Source organism: Schistocerca cancellata, chromosome 4 (genome assembly GCF_023864275.1).
Source record: "Schistocerca cancellata isolate TAMUIC-IGC-003103 chromosome 4, iqSchCanc2.1, whole genome shotgun sequence".
Taxonomy (NCBI): Eukaryota; Metazoa; Arthropoda; class Insecta; order Orthoptera; family Acrididae; genus Schistocerca; species Schistocerca cancellata.
Window position 1 is genome coordinate 402,340,821 of NC_064629.1, and position 20,007 is coordinate 402,360,827.

The 20,007-nt window shown below is 42.6% G+C and overlaps 1 protein-coding gene across 1 annotated transcript in view; it reads right to left on the reverse strand.

Moving 5' to 3' along the window:
- LOC126184688 (oxygen-dependent coproporphyrinogen-III oxidase) overlaps positions 1-20,007 on the reverse strand; it is a 59,232-nt gene that overhangs the window by 21,578 nt on the left and 17,647 nt on the right. The window contains exon 3 of the mRNA XM_049927182.1: positions 669-865. Within this exon, the coding sequence (XP_049783139.1) occupies positions 669-865 (197 nt within the window). The remainder of the gene's footprint in view (positions 1-668; positions 866-20,007) is intronic.

Sequence of the window (20,007 nt, forward strand, 5' to 3'; positions counted from 1 at the left end):
AAGCCTATACTTACAGGATTTCAGTGCTTTGGCTACAGTCTGTGATATCTCACCTAGAAATGGTAGTGTACACCATTTTTTGCAGACAGTGGATGGGGAAGCAGGTGGGGCATAGAGGAGGGGTATAATTTTCCGTTTTTGTTTCCTGTGCAAGATGTGGTCAATAAGAACTGGATTGTAGCCATTGGCTGTGGCAATAAATTTTATTGTATCTAACTCTACCTTAAAATCATCTCTGGACATGGGGATGGATATGAGATGGTGTACCATTGAGTGGAAAGCTGCATGTTTGTGAGCTGTGGGGTGTTTTGAGCAAGAAGGTATTACTGTGTCTGTAGTTGTAGTGTTGACCCCAGACAAGTATGTAAAAGCAATAAATTGTGCTATAAAATTTTTGGACTTGCGTGGTTTCTACAATCATTGATTCAAATGTAAAAAAATAAAATAGAGATAATCTGGACAAACTACGGGAATCTGAATACGAATTTCTGCTGTGTCATATTATGTGACTATCGTACACCTTTTTGAACAAAAGATGCAATGGTCCCAATACTTTAATAATTTAAACAAAATTATTTCTTTAGCAAATTTTACCAACATTTCCAAGAAACACAATTTCAAAATGATGTTAATATTTCTATAAGTTAAGAGAAACAGACTAGTAGTACCTGGCTCTCATCTGAGCAACTGCTCCTTCTGGCAATGTTCCTGACACCACAGATATGTTGACACCAGCTTTTTCTAGTACAACACCATCCTGGAGAACACATGTAATGCCACCACCGCCCTCTTTTCTTTCCCAGCGATCAACTTTGAATTTTACACCTGGATCTTCCTCTGCTTCTAGAGCTCTACAGACTTCCGCCTACAACATTAGAATAGCCATCATTTAATGATTCAATCTTCTGGTTGGTTGGAGTTTTTTTTTTTTTTTTTTTTTTTTGTGGACTTAGGGGATAGTACAACTGGAGTTTGTGACATTAGCCAGGAATTTGATCAAACTGTGATGAAGGGATGGTGAAACTGAATCAATGGAAGCAATACTGTTGCCAGAGATGAGAAAAAAACTGAAAGAAGTAAATGTATATGAGTTGGTCCAGTCTGGGGCCAGAGAGCAGACAGGCCAACCACTCCTCCCACCAGAGCTAATCTGTGGCAAAAGGTACCTCCCCCGTATCTGACCCACTACTGAGCTGATGCATGGGCGAGACAGAAGCAAAATAAATAAGCTAGGTATTCCTTCCTGCAGCCTCTAGCGATGTGTTTCTGAGATATTCGTCTGGTGAGCTGTACAAAAGTGCCATAGGAGCTGAGGACTAGAGGTACTTCATCAATCTCGGCATCCAGTTCCTTTGCGAAAAATTTCCAATGTGGTTTCTCCAATCTGAACCACCTCTTAAATTGTACAGTATCTCGGCACACTACTGCTTTTACCGCCAGTGAGATGGGTCTATGTTGAGACTTTGGTAGTGCACCTTCTACTGACTTAACTGATAGCTGAACTATCCAGTCTGTTACAAATTGCTGTCCGGGTTGTATCCACAAAATCACTGCCCACTGTTGAAAGAGGCTGATAATCTGAGATTATGTATAAGCTTGAATCCAATTGTTTCTACCCATCTTTCAACTTTTTCCCCATTGGAATCTGTTTCCTGGTAGCCCTATGTTCTGCTGTGACTATTGAAATCTGCAATTATGAACTTGAATGTCTGGTTCTGAAAGTTCCTTGGTTCTCTGAACCTGAAATCTGACCAAGGTGGTTTGTAGATGGAGGTTCACTGTGCATATCTTCAGTTCGATTGGTAAAAGTTGTTATGATGATGATGATGATGATGATGAAGTCCCATACTCTGTGACAGAGCGTAGGGGAACGACGCGGGAGACCCGCACCGCCGTACTAGGCAAGGTCCTAGTGGAGGTGGTTTGCCGTTGCCTTCCTCTGACCATAATGGGGATGAACGATGATGATGATGAAGATGACACAACAACACCCAGTTATCTCGAGGCAGGGAAAATCGATGACCCCACCGGGAATCGAACCCGGGACCCCGTGCTTGGGAAGCGAGAACACTACCGTGAGACCACGAGCAGCGGACAAAAGTTGTTATACATATGCGCAATCACCATCGTATGAACTGTAAGACCACATTTAGTTAATATTGCATCCCTGTACTGTTCTTGGGGTCTTTCTGAAGTTAATATCATGCCTTTGATTTTTCGAATGTTGCTAGTGGATCCTCTAAGGGTTTCCTGCAGCATTAAAATATCACATTTGCATTGCTGTTCATGTCAGAGAGTGAAAGTTCCTTATTTGCAGATAAACCTTCAATATTAACTTAAGTCATTTTAAGGCTGGTTCTGAAAAGGACATTTGGTACACAATCATGTTTCACCTTTGTGTTCTGGTTTTAGAAGGATTAGCTGGCTGTATGCCATTTCCAGGGACACTCGTCTTTATTTGATCTTCTATGAGGCTCCTTCTGTGTTCCTGAATAAAAGAGAGATGATCAGGGTGGCTGGCATATAAGATTGCGTCGAGGGGTCCAATAGTGGGAGACACCCCAACCCCAAACCTAACACTAACAATGACAGCCCTGTCCTGAAAACAGTTTAAATCGTTATAATCCAGAATAAAAAACCACCTTCTCAGAAAAAAACAAAGAACCAGTTCCATTATCCATATGCTGTCCACCAAAATTAGAGGCAAACATTCCGGAACCCCGATTCCACCTGGATGTGAGCTTCTGCTCCACAACCTGGCTCAGTATATAAGATAAAACTATGGGTAAATATGATATGACTAATGCATGAGCGACATAGGACGGTGGATTTATTTTGGGGGAAACAGGAGTGTCATGCAGCCATAAGATGATTATTATTATTATTATTATTATTATTATTATATTTTGAGTTATTTTGAGTGTGGTGTGCTCAACAGCAGGGTCATCTGTGCCCTAAAGAAAAGAAGAAAAGTCAGGAAACCATTCTCATCGAGGGGGGGGGGGGGGGGAGGGAGGACACAGGCTATCTCCACATGTGGGCATAGTTTATAATGCATGAAAGTCCACCTGCCATCATTAGCACTTAACACTTTAGGGACAACACCCAACAGTTCACAAAATTTCAAAACTCACGTAACACTGGTGCCAGTATTGCTGATGCTGGTGGGCAGATCTCCAGCCAAACTGAGTGCTGCCCTGATGTCAGTATATAAGACACATGCAAACAAAATATGCTGAACTGAAAGTGGCACACCACAAACTTCACAGAGTGATGGACCCATGAAGGAAACCACATGCCCTATGCGCAGTCTGATGAGCAGCACTTCCTGCTATCACTGAGGTTGCCATTACGTCTGTCATGCATGTGTGGGCGATTCAAGTGACTGCAGTTTGTTTTCTGCCACCTCCAACCATTGTTTCCCACTGATGCATGATTCATCTGTGAGGTAATGACATGACAGTGTGCAAGGGGACAGCACATCAACTTTCTACACCATCCTGACATGCTGCTTTGGCTACTTTGTCGGCTACATCATTTCCCTGAAACCCAAAGAGTCCAGCAAAGGATCACCACCTTGCCACAGTGTTGGAGCCAATGCAAGGAGTATCAACTGGTCTATGAGGCACATTTGGTGAACCACTTTAGGGCACTGAGTGAGTCAGAACAGCTGAGAAACCATGTACTGTGACACCTGTAAATCCATTTCAGGGCTGTCATAATGACACATAACTCCCCATCACAATTTGTAAATTTTTCTGGAAGGTGCACTTTCAAAACCCTATCAGAGAGAAAACAGCTGAACAACCGACGGCATTCTCTTGCTGGGATCCATCTATACAAACAACCAAACTTTGGTATACACTCAGAACTGAAGAAAACAGAGTTGTAAAAACGCCACATGACGTAAATACTTTCATGTACAGTATCAAGCTTAAAATCACTTTGGGCCTCTGAAGACACCAGGTGGCAATTTGCTCCATCCCTAGCAGAGTATGTGGAGGTCTGATACATCCAGATCATTCAGACTGTCAGCAGCACATATTCCAGATGGCACGGTCACATAGGGTCAGTTCTTGAACAGTCCGCAGCTCATGGTCTAGTGGCTACCATCTCTGGATCACAGGGTACTGGGTTCAATTCCCGGCCGAGTCACGGATTTTCTCTGCATGGGGACTGGGTGTTTGTATTGTCCTCATCATCATTGAGGAAGAGGTGAGACCGGAACTGAAAGATTGGGAACTTGTACAGATGCTGGTGATCTTGATGTTGAGTGCCCCGCAAACCACCACCACCACCACCACCACCACCCCATCAGTTCTTGAACAGCTGCTCGAAGTTGGCATGGACAGCTGAACTAAATGCAAACGATGAGGCAACACAGAGATTTTCAGGACATGTCAAGCCAGGAGCAGGCACTGTCAAATCCAAAATGGTGGTCCATCAGCCTCTGCACACAGATACTGAAATAGGCTGGTCCAAAAGGCTTCAGTCTAACATCTTGAGGTAACATCCATAAACTACACTGCCATACTCTAACTGTGATCTGACAAATGCCCTATCAAATTGCAGGAGGAGGGACCTGTCAGCACCTCATCTCTTTCTGCTCATGCACTTCAAAATATTCAATGTTTTGAAGCCCTTTGCTCACATGTCTTTCAGGTGTGGGAGCCAGATTCATTTTGAGTCAAATAGTAGGCCCAAAAAGCACAGTGGCCTTAAAACATAAAATATTGTCCTCCATTGCGAGCTCTGGTTGGTTAAAACTTCTCTGGCGAGAACGTAAAACCAGTCTTACTGGCCCAAGCTTCCAGCCTCCTGTTGGTCAGCTGTAGTTGCCTCGTTGTAAGATCGAAGGGAGAGTAGAAGATTACAAAGTCATCCACAAACAAAGTTAACAGTACTCCTGACTATGGAGGAGATGCCACTATAGCGATTGCAAACAATATGACACTGAGTATACTGCCCTGTGGGACCCCATTCTCCCAAACACAGCAAACATACGAGGGTTGTTTTTTAAGTAAGGGCCGTGTTTATTTTTTAAAAAAGATACAAATACTTTTGTAAAAAAAACTTTTATTTTCTGATTCTACACACTTTTACCTATTTTTCTACATAGTTGCCTTGTTTATTTAAGCACTTGTCATACCATACAACTAAGTTTTTAATTCCCTCTTCAAAGAATTCGGCTGCCTGCTCCGACAGCCAAGAGTTCACGGCTGCTTTCACTTCATCGTCGTCATTGAAGCGCTGCCCGCCAAGATGGTGTTTCAGGTACCGGAAAAGGTGAAAATCGCTAGGAGCAAGGTCGGGGCTGTATGGTGCATGGTCCAAAACTTCCCAGGCAAAATAATCAATCAAATCCCAAGTCTTTTGAGAGGTGTGAGGCCTAACATTATTGTGCAGGAGCAAAACTCTTTTTGTCAGCATGCCGCACCTCTTGTTTTGAATTGCTCTGCGGAGCTTCTTTAGAGTTGCACAGTAGGCATCTGAGTTGACTGTCATTCCTCGTGGCATAAAGTCCACTAGCAAAACACCGCACCGGTCCCAGAACACAGTTGCCATAATCTTGCACTTTGACAGCGTCTGTTTGGCTTTGACCTTGATGGGTGAGGTTGTGTGTCGCCATTCCATCGATTGTCGCTTGCTTTCGGGAGTGATATGGGATACCCATGTTTCATCTCCAGTGACAATTTGACTCAACATGTCATCCCCTTCTTCCTCATAATGAATCAAAAAGTCCAATGAAGTGGCAAATCTCTTCCCTTTGTGGTCCTCTGTGAGGAGTCTGGGTACCCACTGAGAACACAGTTTCTTAAAGTTTAGGTTTTCAGACACAATTTTGTACAAAACCGATCTTGAAACTTGTGGAAATTCCAAAGAAAGATTGGACATTGTGAATCTTCTGTCCTCACGAGTCTTTGTTTTGACTGCAGCCACCAAATCATCAGTGATCACAGAGGGCCAGCCTGAGCATTCTTCGTCATGGACGTTTTGACGGCCATTTTTAAACTCTCTAACCCATTGACACACTTTACCTTCACTCATTGCATTCAAGCCATAAACTTCTGTTAACTGACGATGAATTTCTCGCGGTCAAAAAACATATTACTGACCGTATCTCACACACGGCGGGCGATTCAATAATCGTAAACATTATAAAGTAGCACAGCGATGCGTACATGTCAGCTACAGAGCTGCAACTTGCATCAGTGTGAACGGGAAGGATGCCGGCAAGTGGCGCGGTGGCTTGTTGCGGCGTCCACGCGAACTACAGGATTATACGCGCGAACGGCCCTTACTTAAAAAACAACCCTCCTACAAGGCATCACCAACATGATACCAAAAGCACCGACCACCAAGTAAGGATTGGATTAAGTAGTCCACATAGTCCCCATTCACGAAGTTGAAGAAGCATGTTGTACCTCCAAGTGATTTCATATTTGTTTTTGAGCTAAAAAACACACCAGCCAAACGGTTTTTGAAGCAATCCTGTATTTTCACCTCCAGTAGGATTAAGCTGTCAAATGCAGAACAATAGTGCCCGAAACCACACTGGGAGCAGCACAGGTGAACAACAGATTGGAGAAGCCAGATTAGGTGATGGCTAACTATGCATTTGATAGTCTTACCCATACAGCTGGTGAGGGCTACATTCCGGTACCTGTCAGGATTGGCACGATCCTGCCCTGTTTTCCATAATGGAATTAATACCGCCTTCTTCGAAGTCGTGGGGTACTGTCCATCAAACCAGATCTGATTGAAACAAGATAGGAACTTGCCTTTGGCTTCAGGTCATAGGTAACAGAGCATGGCATAATCAATCTCATCATCTAGTCCTGAAGAAGCGTGTCTGGCCACAGACAGAGCAGATGCAAACTCACACATGGACAATAGGAGAGTATAGATCTCCTCATTACACGAGAAGAAGTCTAGTCTCATCTCCACAGTCCTACGAAACACCCAGAATGCAGGAATTTGTTTGGATGATGAAGTGACAGTTAAAAAGTATTCAGTTAAAACCTGAGTCATGTTTTCAGGTGCATCCATCAAGTCCCCATTTCTATTTCTCAACAACGCCATAACGGGATGTGTACTGCCTTGCCAGAAATCTGCCTAACTGAGGCCCGAACTTTCACAGCGGAAGTGAACCCATTTATTCCTTTCATGAGTTCCTCTTCATTCTTTTAACACTCTCATTGCTTGTGCTCTCATAGCTCTGAAGGCACAAAAGTTTTCTGTAGTTGGATGATGTTTGAATTTCCACAAAGCTACACACCTGGCTCTGATTGCCAGGTGACATTCGTCATTCCACCAAGACAGGCTGTCGCCTGAGGTGGTTCCTAGATGGGAGAATGTAATCTGTGGCAGCTAGTCGGGTCTTATAGCTGATATTTTTTGGGTGCAATTCTGTTGTTCAAAGATGGCCTGCTGACTGTATCGCAACCAATTTGCCCTTTGAACTATCCATGTTCGCAATCTCCTGTTGGCCACCATCAGTCAGCAGACAAGCCCAAACTGGAAGGTGGTTAGTGGAATGCAAATATGTGGCCACTTATCACTGAACCATGTCTGCAATAGCTAGAGAGTAAAAACAAAGGCCAGTGGATGAAGATGACCGTGTAGCAATGGAAAAGTGTGTCATCCGACCAGAGTTCAAAAGGCAGATATTCTCTAAATGGATGAGGCACTCAATATTCAACGCCTGGAGCAACTGCTAGCTGAGACCCACAAAGCACACTGTGTGCATTAAAGTCTCCCATGAGGAATGGGCGGGACAGTGGAGGGAAGAGTTCTGTCAGTGCCACTGCATCCAACAGATCATGAGGTGGAAGATATAGAACACACTGTGATTTTAACTAGTGTGAGAACTTCCTCTGCAACTGCTTGTATGGCTGTGGTAAGAGAGACAGTATAGGAGTGGCATCGGTCATCAATGACAACAGCCATCCCGACTTTAGTCCTGTTTCCAGTAAAATCATCCTTCCTGTAGGGGTGGTAGCCTCTTAATGCAGGTGTGTCAGTGACTTTAAAATGAGTTGCTTGTACACAGATGCAGAATGTTCTCTCTTGGGCCAGGAGCTGTAATTCTTCCAAATGTGATTGGTATTCATTTAAGTTCCACAGTAACACAGAAGTCCCTGTTGAAGCCTTTGTCCTTCTCCCTTGGTGGCGGTGATTTACCCAGGTCAGGTGGAGCATTAGACAGTCCTCTATGTGGCTCTCAATATCCTCTACAGTAAATTAACCACTGGAACAGGAGAGCACAGGCCAATCTCTAGGTTTAGCTGCAACTTTTTTCCATTTCGAACAAATTTTTATGTGACATTTTTCCTTACTTGTAGGAGGAGTTGCTTGCATGGGTACAGCTTTAGTGGGTTTCTGATGGTGTGCAGCTGTGAGTTGCCCAGGCTTCAAGTTCATCATCAATGGCTTCTGAATGATTGTGTGTCCAAGTGTAGCTCCCTCCCACAGGTAAAATTGCAAGTGCATGGACACATACTTGAATCTCTGGTCTAGGTTTGCGTGGAGGCAACACACTTCGTGAGTGGCATCTGAAGGGCCAATGAAAAAGTAGCAGTAAAAACGGGAGATTGCATAGCTTTGAAAGCTTTTTCAGCTTCACCATAGGGCATGCATCTCTTAACTTTCAACTCCTGAATTTTTCTTACTTCATTATAAACCCCACACTTTCTGCTACGTACTGGATGATCCCTGGAGCAGTATACACATTTTGGAGGAAGTATACAAGGATTGATTGATTTGTGAATTGAGCCTTCACAATTTCCACATGTAGTCTTTCTCTTACATACTATACAGGTATGAACAAATATTTTGCATTTGAAGCATCACATTGGGTCGGGAACAAACAGTCAAACCTTAAGATGGATACAGCCTGCAAAAATAAGTTCAAGTAATTCTGGAGTGTTGAGTGTTGGAATAAATAATACAGTTTTTTCCAGTGTGCCACTGACTCTCCTCACAGAGTTTTGTACTTTCATGACACTCATATTTTTCCATTCGCCACGTAATTCCTCAGGGTTAATCTCCATTAAATTGGAGCAGGTAACCATGCCTTTACAGCAGTTAAGGGTGTTGGGCAACTCAGCCACAATAGTGTAGTCACTTAAGGTCATGCATCCCAGAAGCTGAGATACTTGGTTTAATGTGGCAGTTTCAACTGGAAGTGTTCGATTACAAAGATTTTTACTATTTTTTAAGGACACAGCAACACCCTCCAGTGCCCTGTGAATACAGAACGGGGATGCCTTCTTGAAGGTTCCCTCTGCTCTCTTGATTACAATGAAAGTGTTATGGCAGACTACTGCCCAGTTGTGTTAATTCTGAGACTTCTCACAGAGACAGACCAATCCAGCTCTCTCTGTTTGGTGAGTGTAGGTACTCCCTGGCAGTACACCTGTCCAGTCATGTGCAGATGGGAATATGAGTCGCTTCACAGGGACCACATGAGCAGCTAGGGAAACAAATTTTGACCTAAACAAAGCCCCGCGTACCTGAGCTAACCTTGTACAACTGGAGGCGGCAGGTAACTCAGAGATTACCCACTAGAGGGTATAATTCAATAGCCATTCATGTCATCAGCGCACAGCACACCTTAAGGTTGAGACCTTCATCACAGCCCAAGCGATGAAGCCAAGACCCCTGTTCTCTGAAACACACTATGTTCCACCACCATGCCTATAAATGGTCCCTGAAGTATGTCCAGAATTTATGGTAAAAAACGTCTGGCTGGGATGACCAGTCCCCAGCTCAACCATTGCTGGTGGAGCTCCCTGGTAAAAGAACAGCTGTCTCTTCTCTAAGTTGTGGGACACTCTTTGTAAGACCCCTGCACTGAGGCCTGTCTGGCTTGGCTGACACTGCTAGTAGCTATGTTACTGCCAGCATATCCCTCAGTGTCACATGCAAACCCTCCTGCCCGACACTAAAGGTGCCTATGACAAAATGGTGTCCCACAGGAGGGATGCAGCCATAGTCTACTTAATAACGTGAAGTTTATTAGTGGGGGCAGTAACCCACCAAATGACTTTCCATATCTGAGTGAGGAGAAGCCTTAATCTGCAAACATAAATCTATACCTGGGACTTTCAAAGTGAGCTTTGGGCAAGTAATCACTTCTCTAGCTAAACAGTCAGCCAGTTCATTCCTTGAGATACTCACATGACTTGGGAACCAAACATAGCCAACTGAGCATGTAGTATGGATAAGGTCAATGAGAAGACAGTGAATAGCAGGTATTATAAGGTATCAAGAGTAGCCATGAATCAATAGATGGAAACTGCTCATTGAGTCATTGCAAATTAAAATGTGGTTGAGGAAGGTTTGTTAAATAAAATGTAGGGCTCTGTTAAAAGCAATCAGGTCTATTGAAGAAGTACTACATGTTCCAAGCACTGAATGTTATTCTCGACTTGTGAGAGATGTAAAAGCATATTCTGTCCTATTCATAGTTTCAGAGTCACCAATGTAAATGAGAGTAGCACCCCTGATATTCATAATTAATAGAGAAGAAAATATGCCAAAAGGTCATGGAGGTGACATTTTAGGTCCTTTATGTACATCAGTCCTAATTCAACATATGGGTACTAACCAAGGAGACCTGCATGAGAACACATGGCAGCATATTTTATGAGAGGTGGGGAGAAGGTCTTGAGGTGCACTCCAAATGGGAAACCTACCTGAGGATGAGACATGACCTGTAAGAAAAAAAGAATTTGATGAGTTGGTACTACTGGAACTGAAGAAGTAAGAGCCCGGCTTCGGCGAGGAGACTGTCTATGAAACTAATATGGAAGGTGGCAGTGGCTGCTGTTACTCCACAATGAAGCACTGGGTATGATAATTTCAAAGCCAATGGTGTCATTTAACAGCAAACCTGTCAGTCATAGTATACAGTTGTAATTAGACCAGGGCCTGGTGAATAGAGGGTAAAAGAGTGTCACTCGTACTCTGGGAGGTGTAGGCAAGGATGCACAGAGTATTAAGATTTTGCATGCAGCTCAGTCTTAAATTGAGAAATATGGAGCAGCCATGTCAGTCTGGGTAGCAAAGTAGAGTTCAGAGTCGGGATGAACCACAGTACAACAACAGATATTTGTTATTCCTGTTTCTGCAGGAGAAAGCTGGAAGCCATGGGAAAGAAGCCAAGCAGAAACCCTTTGGTTCACTCTTTGGAGCTGGCATTCAGCCAAATGCAAAAATCGTTGGCACACATTGCAGTAGTGACCACTGGTCTGATGGAGGTCACTAGATGGTGATGGTGATAGAAAAGGCGTGTAACACAGAGTACATGGCCATGACGGAATCTTGGACCCAACGGAAGTTGAGCAACATACCAACTCTAACTTGAATAAAAACTGACAACGAGATTATTAGTGACCCTCACAAGGTGCAGTCATGGAAGGTAAGTGAAATGTGATAGCACCAAATGCTGTTGTATGCCCTATGTACATCAAAAATGAATGTAACAAGATGCTGGCATTTTCGAAAAGTCTCTTGGATTGTTGTTCTTAACCTAATGAGGTGGTTGGTTGTGGATCATCCCTCCCAGAACCCACACAAATAAAGGAAAAAAGACCCTGTGATTTGAGAAACAGCATAATTGCTAGGCTACCACACTTTCAAGCAGTTCGCAGAGCACGTTTGTGAGGTTAATTGGTCCATAGTTGTCGATGGACATAGGGTTTGTGCTGGGTTTAAGGATTGGGATAATGACAGCATCCTTCCATTAAAAGGTACAAATACTTCTAGCCAAATGTGGCTGAAGACCCTGAGTAGACGGGGTTTGTGAGTCACATTCGGACATTGGATCAGTTGATTATGACTTGAATCAGGGCCTGTCATACTGTTTGACTAGTCAAGACAGTGAAGCAGTTCCTAGTCAGTGGCAGGTTACAGGGAAGAGCAGGTTAATAAAGGACAGGAATATGATGTCAATTTATATTTTATGTGTTCAAAAGGTAGGATACAATGCAATGCTGTTTCAAAGTGGGTCATGAGGTGTTCAGCAAGAACTGAAACATCAGTAGAAATACCACCATGAAGGAGGAGATCTGGAATAGCTGCTGTTCTTTGGGTGCCCATTAGGTTATGTTGCTTAGTCCACAACTGGGACAAAGGGGCATACATTCCCAAGAAGGAGATTTAACAGTCCCAGCATTTCTTTCTATTGGGTTTAATTAGGCCGTGAGTCATTGTATGGAGCCACTTAATACTGATGAGGATGGCCTGTTAAGGATGTCACTTGAGACACTGCAGGGCCCTTTGGTGGTCCTAGATAGCCATTATTATGACCTTGGTCCATCATAGTACTAGCCACCAGTGGAGGGGGCCTGTAGGCAGGGGGTAGCAGTTGCAACAATTTAAGTAATCATGTTGGAAAACATCTCCAACAACCTCATCAATTACACACTGACAGAGAGGGGACAAAGGTGATGGCAGAGGCATAAAACTGCCATTTGATCCTTTGGCGAACCCAGCGTGGCAACAGGTCTGTCGGGCAGTGACAAGGAAGGGATACGATAACCAGAAAGTGATCACTGTCGCAAAGATTACCATACAGTGACCACTGTAGTGAGACCTGCAAATTGGGGAAAAGGTCATAAGGTCAATAGCCGAAAGGTGTCATGGGCGGCACTAAAGTTGGCAAGGGTACTGTCACCAATGGGAGACTAATCCACACCAGAAAAAAACTTCTCAATCAGAAGGCCACTACCTCCAGCTACTAAGGAACTTCATCACACTGCATTGAAATCAACAAGTAGGAGGGGAGAGGAGTGGGAGTGGTAATGGTGGGGGGAGGGGGGGGGGGCACATGCTAGTTCATCTGCCTCCATCAGGACGTTTGCTGGTGGGGATATTTAAAGATGCTTAGCCAATTTACTGTTAAAATACTGAGATTGGAAGTGTATGTAGCTTGTACATGATCAGATTTCATCCTCTGTGTACTGACTGGTGAGCAATCAGATGACCTCAAACTATTACCCAGCCTAAAAAATCCCACACGCACTCCAGATGTACTCTGCTACGTGAGTAGCTGTTTCCTCTTTGTGGTGCACCACGAACCTATCTTGGGCACCTCTACAATTTTTCAACCCATGACACAAGTCCAGAAATCTGCAGCTAAGAGCATCACACAATCGATGGAGCCTCCAGCTGAGACCCTCCATCCTATTACAAACCAAAGGACCCCAGTCAGCTCAGGGTGTGATATTGCAAACTGTAAACTGCTTGGACCCCATCAGTAAGGCCAACCATCTTCAGCAATTTTGCCAGCCACCTGGGGTAAATGAGGATGGTCTCATAGAGGTCCCACTATGTAACCCCCCCCCCCCCCCCCTCATGTCCACTTGTACTGCAAATGGGTGAGGCCAGACAGGCAGTACCCATATTCATCCTCTGCCTCAAGCGATGCAAACACATTACAACCTGCCATGCACCCTGAGCGTGAGGTGAGTATAGCTTTGAGTGATGAAATAGTGAAGGCAGCAAAGGATCAAATAGATAAAATGATGAGGGTTAGTAGAAATCCTTGTATAACACAAGAGATATTGAATTTAATTGATGAAAGGAGAAAACACAAAAATGTAATAAATGAAGCAGGCAATGGGGAATACAAACGTCTAAAAAATGCGATCAACAGGAAGTGTAAAACAGCTAAGCAGCAATGGCTAGAGGACAAACTTAAGGATGTAGAAACATGCTATCACTAGGGGTGACATAGATACTGCCTACAGGAAAATTAAAGATACCTTTGGAGAGGAGAGAACCACATGTATGAATATCAAGAACTCAGGTGGAAAACCAGTCCTAAGCAAAGAAGGGACAGCAAAAAGGTGGAAGGAGTATATAGAGGGTCTGTACAAGGGAGATATACTTGAAGGCAATATTAAGGAAAGGGAAGAGGACGTACAGAAAGATGAGGAGGAAGACATATTACTGTGTGAAGAATTTGACAAAGCACTGAAAGACGAAAGTCGAAACAAGGCCCCAGGATAGACAACATTCCATTAGAACTACTGACAGCCTTGGGAGAGTCAGTCCTGACAAAACTCTACCATCTGGTGAGCAAGATGTAAGAGACAGGCGATACACTCTCACACTTCAAGAAGAATATAATAATCCCAATTCCAAAGAAAGCAGGTGCTGACAGGTGTGAAAATTACTGAACTATCAGTTCATGGTTGCAAAATACTAACACGATTTCTTTACAGAAGAATGGAGAAATTAGTAGAGGCTGACCTCAGGGAGGATCAGTTTGGATTCCGTAGAAATGTTGGAACATGTAAGGCAATACTGACCCTACGACTTCTCATAGGCGATGGGTTAAGGAAAGACAAACCTACAGTTATAGCATTTGTAGACATAACATTTATAACATTTGTAGACCTATAGAAAACGTTTGACAATGTTGACTGGAATATTCTCTTTCAAATTCTAAAGGTGGCATGACTAAAATACAGGGAGCAAAAGGCTATTTACAATTTGTACAGAAACCAGATGGCAGTTATAAGTGTTGATGGGCACGAACGGGAAGCAGTGGTTGAGAAGGGAGTGAGACAGGGTGGTAACCTATCCCCAATGTTATTCAATCTGTATATTGAGCAAGCAGTAAAGGAAAAATCTGGGGTAGGAATTAAAGTCCAGGGAGAAGAAATAAAAACTTTGAGGTCTGCTAATGACATTGTAATTCTGTCAGACACAGCAAAGGGCTTGGAAGAGCAGCTGAACAGAATGGACAATATCTTGAAAGAAGGATATAAGATGAACACCAACGAAAGCAAAATGAGGATAATGGAATGCAGTCGAATTAAATCAGGTGAAGCTGAGGAAATTAGACTACAAAATGAGACACTTAAAGAAGCAAATGAATTTTGCTATTTGGGAAGCAAAATAAAAGATGATGGTCGAAGTAGAGAGGATATAAAATGTAGACTCGCAATGGCAAGGAAAGCATTTGTGAAGAAGAGAAATTTGTTAACATGGAGTATACATTTGTGTGTCAGTAAGTCCTTTCTGAAACTATCTGTGTGGAGTGTAGCCACATATGGAAGTGAAACATGGACAATAAACAGTTTAGACAAGAAGAGAATAGGAGCTTTTGAAATGTGGCGCTACAGAAGACTGCTGAAGATTAGGTGGGTAGACCACTTAACTAACGAGGAGGTACCAAATAGAATTGGAGAGAAAAGAAATTTGTGGCAATGCCTGATTAGAAGAAGGGATCGGTTGATAGGACACATTCTGAGCCATCAAGGGATCACCAACTTAGTACTGGAGGTAAGAGGGGGGGGGGGGGGGCATAGTAGAGGGAAACCAAGAGATGAAAACAGTAAGCAGATTCATACTCAGGATAGAGTAGCATGGAGAGCAGTATCAAACCAGTTTTTGAACTGAAGTCTACCACCACCACCACATGCTTTTTAAGTTTCAATGTAACAAACTGACTTGAAGACCTTTATTTCCTTTATTACTTTCTCATTAATGAAAGTGGTACATACTTGACTCCAAATTGCATGATTTCCTGAACAAATGCTGGTGATTAATATACAGTTCCTGGTTCATGAGCTGACTTACTCCATTTACTACACATCACCAAGGAAGACATGACGGTACGTCATTTAAAGGACCTGATTGAGTTTAGCATAAAAGGTTGTACTTTAATCCCCAGGAAACCATCATTGATATGCTGTGGCATCACTAGTGGACTGAAAGCCAGTGTAACTTGCTTCACTTAATTGGAGTTCATGTTTGTCACTTATGTGGCCAACCATGGTCTGCTTATAAAATTGTATAATGTAGACAGGTAAACTGTCTGTAACCGAAGTATGTGTATTTAACATATTATCCTTTGCAAATTTTATCTTCACCCTAGCGATTAAACTATCAATGGCTACTTTACACTTATTATGTCATATCTACTACATAATGCAGACACTTGAGAATGGCTACACAGCTGAAATTATTTAGTAGTGAGCATTTTAAAATAAAATGATTGTTTAATTTTAACAATAACAATCAGCAAAGCAAACTGATATCATTCAGGATAAATGATGCTGTTTGCTCTAGCTCACCATTTACCCTCTTGATGATTTTTTAATGTTCCTATACCATCTTCTTACCGTGTTTTTTTCCCCCCTCTACTTCTTGAAGGTCTGCCACCACCAACTCGCTATAGAAAACAACAATCTTGCTGGCTTACAGGATATGGTGCAGCACCATTACAATAAATTAACTGACCAACATTTTTCTGTTTCCATAAGTTCATTATTTTTATGGACCATGCCTTACAGATACTGTAAATTTAAGGTTTAAGGGTTACAGTTGTACATTGTAGACTTTTATGTAAATAAAATGGAATGAATGTCTGAAAAGAGCCATCACTGCATTTCATTAGAATAAAAACACTCTGTGATATAGTCAATGTTTCTTACTGACCATAGCTTTTTTAAAAACTTCTATTTCTTAATCAACTATCACTGAAAGATTGGTTGATAGCCTAGATGTTATGTCTCATAACTGTTATACACAGTCTTGTTGGGAGTTTTTTGGTTTGTGTGATAAAAGCCACTGGGATCCCACAAGCAGCTGGTGACATACAAGTTGACACTGGCAGAGTCTTTTACAATTTAGCAATTCTAATACAACTATGATACACTAGGTGTCCCCAGAGGTCACCTTTTAAGGACTACTTGGCTGGTCCTTAATTACGGGTAATTTTCTGGTGAGTACAATTTTGCTGCTCCCACCCCTACTGACCCTGTTTAAAGCAACAACAAAAAAAGCAATCTATACAACATTTCTGCTCAATTGGACAACTGTTTGGAGACCCCCAAATGCCCTGTAGTTTGAAAACAGTATACAAATCAATTAATTCCTTTCACAAGTGTTAGATGTTTTCCCATCCTCACCATTTCCTTTTTCATTCCAAGAGAAAATTATGGGGACATGTCACAATCAGAACAGCATCATTAAAAAACATCCTGAAGCAATTTTTCAAAAACTTCCTGAATTACATGAAGTTTTTTATAATGTACACACAATTTTTATAGTATAAACACTTATCTACAGCTTCTACTGAATCAAAATTTGATGTGAGAAAATAAGACATTGAACCGAAATTTTTCCTAAGAAAGAATCCCATAGCAGTTGAGTATTTTTTATGTTCTCCATCAATGGTCTGCAAAACTATTCCTCAGTTTTGATTTTTTTTAATGTTTTTTATTCTTCGATGAGTTTGGAATCTTTCTGCACATAACTGTCTTCTGAATTTCTTTCAATTGCATTTCTGTAAATAAGAGCATTCTCTCATGTTGAAGTATCTTTGTTGAGAAAGTCAGTGGTGATAGATCTCCTGAAGAAAGTTTCTGAACCAGGAATTATAAAAGATGAGAACTCTCATGTTTGTACAGGAAGGAAAATCTCTGCACTGCCTTCTTCCTCTTGTCCAGCTTCATCTGTTTGCAGGACAACTTGTGACATAATTGCCTTAACTGCTGTTGAATCATCATATAAGGATAGTCATAGATTCATCAAAAAAGCACCAGAGATGGTTGGGAAATTTTGTTGCAACATCCTTACTAACTGCGAGATCAATATTCCATTAATTCATCAGTTGACCCACAAACAAGAAATGATGACAGAAGCCAGGATCACGTGTACGATTGCTGACAAAAAAACTCACATTCTTCTTGACAACTACTTCTCCATGTGAGATAACTGCAGGGAAATTAACACTTTCGTGAGCCGTGGGAAACATGCTTCCCACTACAATGAACTTGCTCCTAGTCCCGTGGGATTGACAATTCCCACCTCTGTACAGTGCTAACACCTAATGAACAGTATAGGGTACTACTTCTAATTGGAAGTTCCCGCCGTTTTTGCTGTACCTTGGGGCAGAGGCATTGTATAGCTGTAGAGGAGTCTTTCAGTGCTGTTTGCGTGACATTTTGTGATTTTTTCCTCGCAAGTATAGTATAAGGTAAATGCTTTTGATTTACCCAAATTTATGAAGGAAAATGTAAAATTGGAACGAGGAGAATTCCAGTTTGAAACAAAAGGAGCCATTTCTGCAGTAAAATGGATGGATAACCGTCCAGTCACTTTCCTGTCCTCAATTCATGACCCATGAGAAACAGCCACAGTGCAAAGGAAAAACAAGGATGGTACTACTACAGGTATTTCTTGTCCTGAAGTTGTGGCAGAAAACAACATAATAATGGGTGGTGCCGATAAGTTTGATCAATTACAACGAAGGTATGCTATTGGCAGACATTCTGTAAAATGGTGGCACAGATTATTTTGTTTCCTGGTGGACACGGCTGCAGTGAAAAGTTTTATCCTGTGGAAAATAAGTAAAAGAGAAAGTGGACAGCATGACCAGCTCACATACAGGATCCATCTAGCCAGACAATTGATCGCTGGCTTCTCATCCCAAAAAAGGCGTGAACAAAAACCTGTCTTTCTGGCAAAAAGGGGTAAAATACCTGAAGATTTTCGTCATGTGGCTGTAGGGGAGAATCAACCCATTTTAGAAGAAACCTACTGGACGTGCCGTCATTGTAGTAGCAAAGCTGTGGAAAAGAGCGCTCGCTGTGTTTGTACATATTGTCAAATAGCACTTTGCATAGACCCAAATTTCAGAAAATTTCATGGCAAGTAATTGTGAACAATCACTGTAACAAGAGAAGTAAATTTATAAAATAAATATGACATACATTGAAAAAGTTGTTTTTGTCATTTAACTCCAAGGAAGGGCAGTGGGAAGAATACTTCCCACCTTGTTGTGTGACCTCACTTTCACAGTTGGAGCAAGTTTGATATTCTGTACGATAAATATACAGGGTGTTTCAAAAATGACCGGTATATTTGAAACGGCAATAAAAACTAAACGAGCAGCGATAGAAATACACCGTTTGTTGCAATATGCTTGAGACAACAGTACATTTTCAGGCAGACAAACTTTCGAAATTACAGTAGTTACAATTTTCAACAACAGATGGCGCTGCGGTCTGGGAAACACTATAGTACGATATTTTCCACATATCCACCATGCGTAGCAATAATATGGCGTAGTCTCTGAATGAAATTACCCAAAAACTTTGACAACGTGTCTGGCGGAATGGCTTCACATGCAGATGAGATGTACTGCTTCAGCTGTTCAATTGTTTCTGGATTCTGGCGGTACACCTGGTCTTTCAAGTGTCCCCACAGAAGGAAGTCACAGGGGTTCATGTCTGGCGAATAGGGAGGCCAATCCACGCCGCCTCCTGTATGTTTCGGATAGCCCAAAGCAATCACACGATCATCGAAATATTCATTCAGGAAATTAAAGACGTCGGCCGTGCGATGTGGCCGGGCACCATCTTGCATAAACCACGAGGTGTTCGCAGTGTCGTCTAAGGCAGTTTGTACCGCCACAAATTCACGAAGAATGTCCAGATAGCGTGATGCAGTAATCGTTTCGGATCTGAAAAATGGGCCAATGATTCCTTTGGAAGAAATGGCGGCCCAGACCAGTACTTTTTGAGGATGCAGGGACGATGGGACTGCAACATGGGGCTTTTCGGTTCCCCATATGCGCCAGTTCTGTTTATTGACGAAGCCGTCCAGGTAAAAATAAGCTTCGTCAGTAAACCAAATGCTGCCCACATGCATATCGCCGTCATCAATCCTGTGCACTATATCGTTAGCGAATGTCTCTCGTGCAGCAATGGTAGCGGCGCTGAGGGGTTGCCGCGTTTGAATTTTGTATGGATAGAGGTGTAAACTCTGGCGCATGACACGATACGTGGACGTTGGCGTCATTTGGACCGCAGCTGCAACACGGCGAACGGAAACCCGAGGCCGCTGTTGGATCACCTGCTGCACCAGCTGTGCGTTGCTCTCTGTGGTTGCCGTACGCGGTCGCCCTACCTTTCCAGCACGTTCATCCGTCACGTTTCCAGTCCGTTGAAATTTTTCAAACAGATCCTTTATTGTATCGCT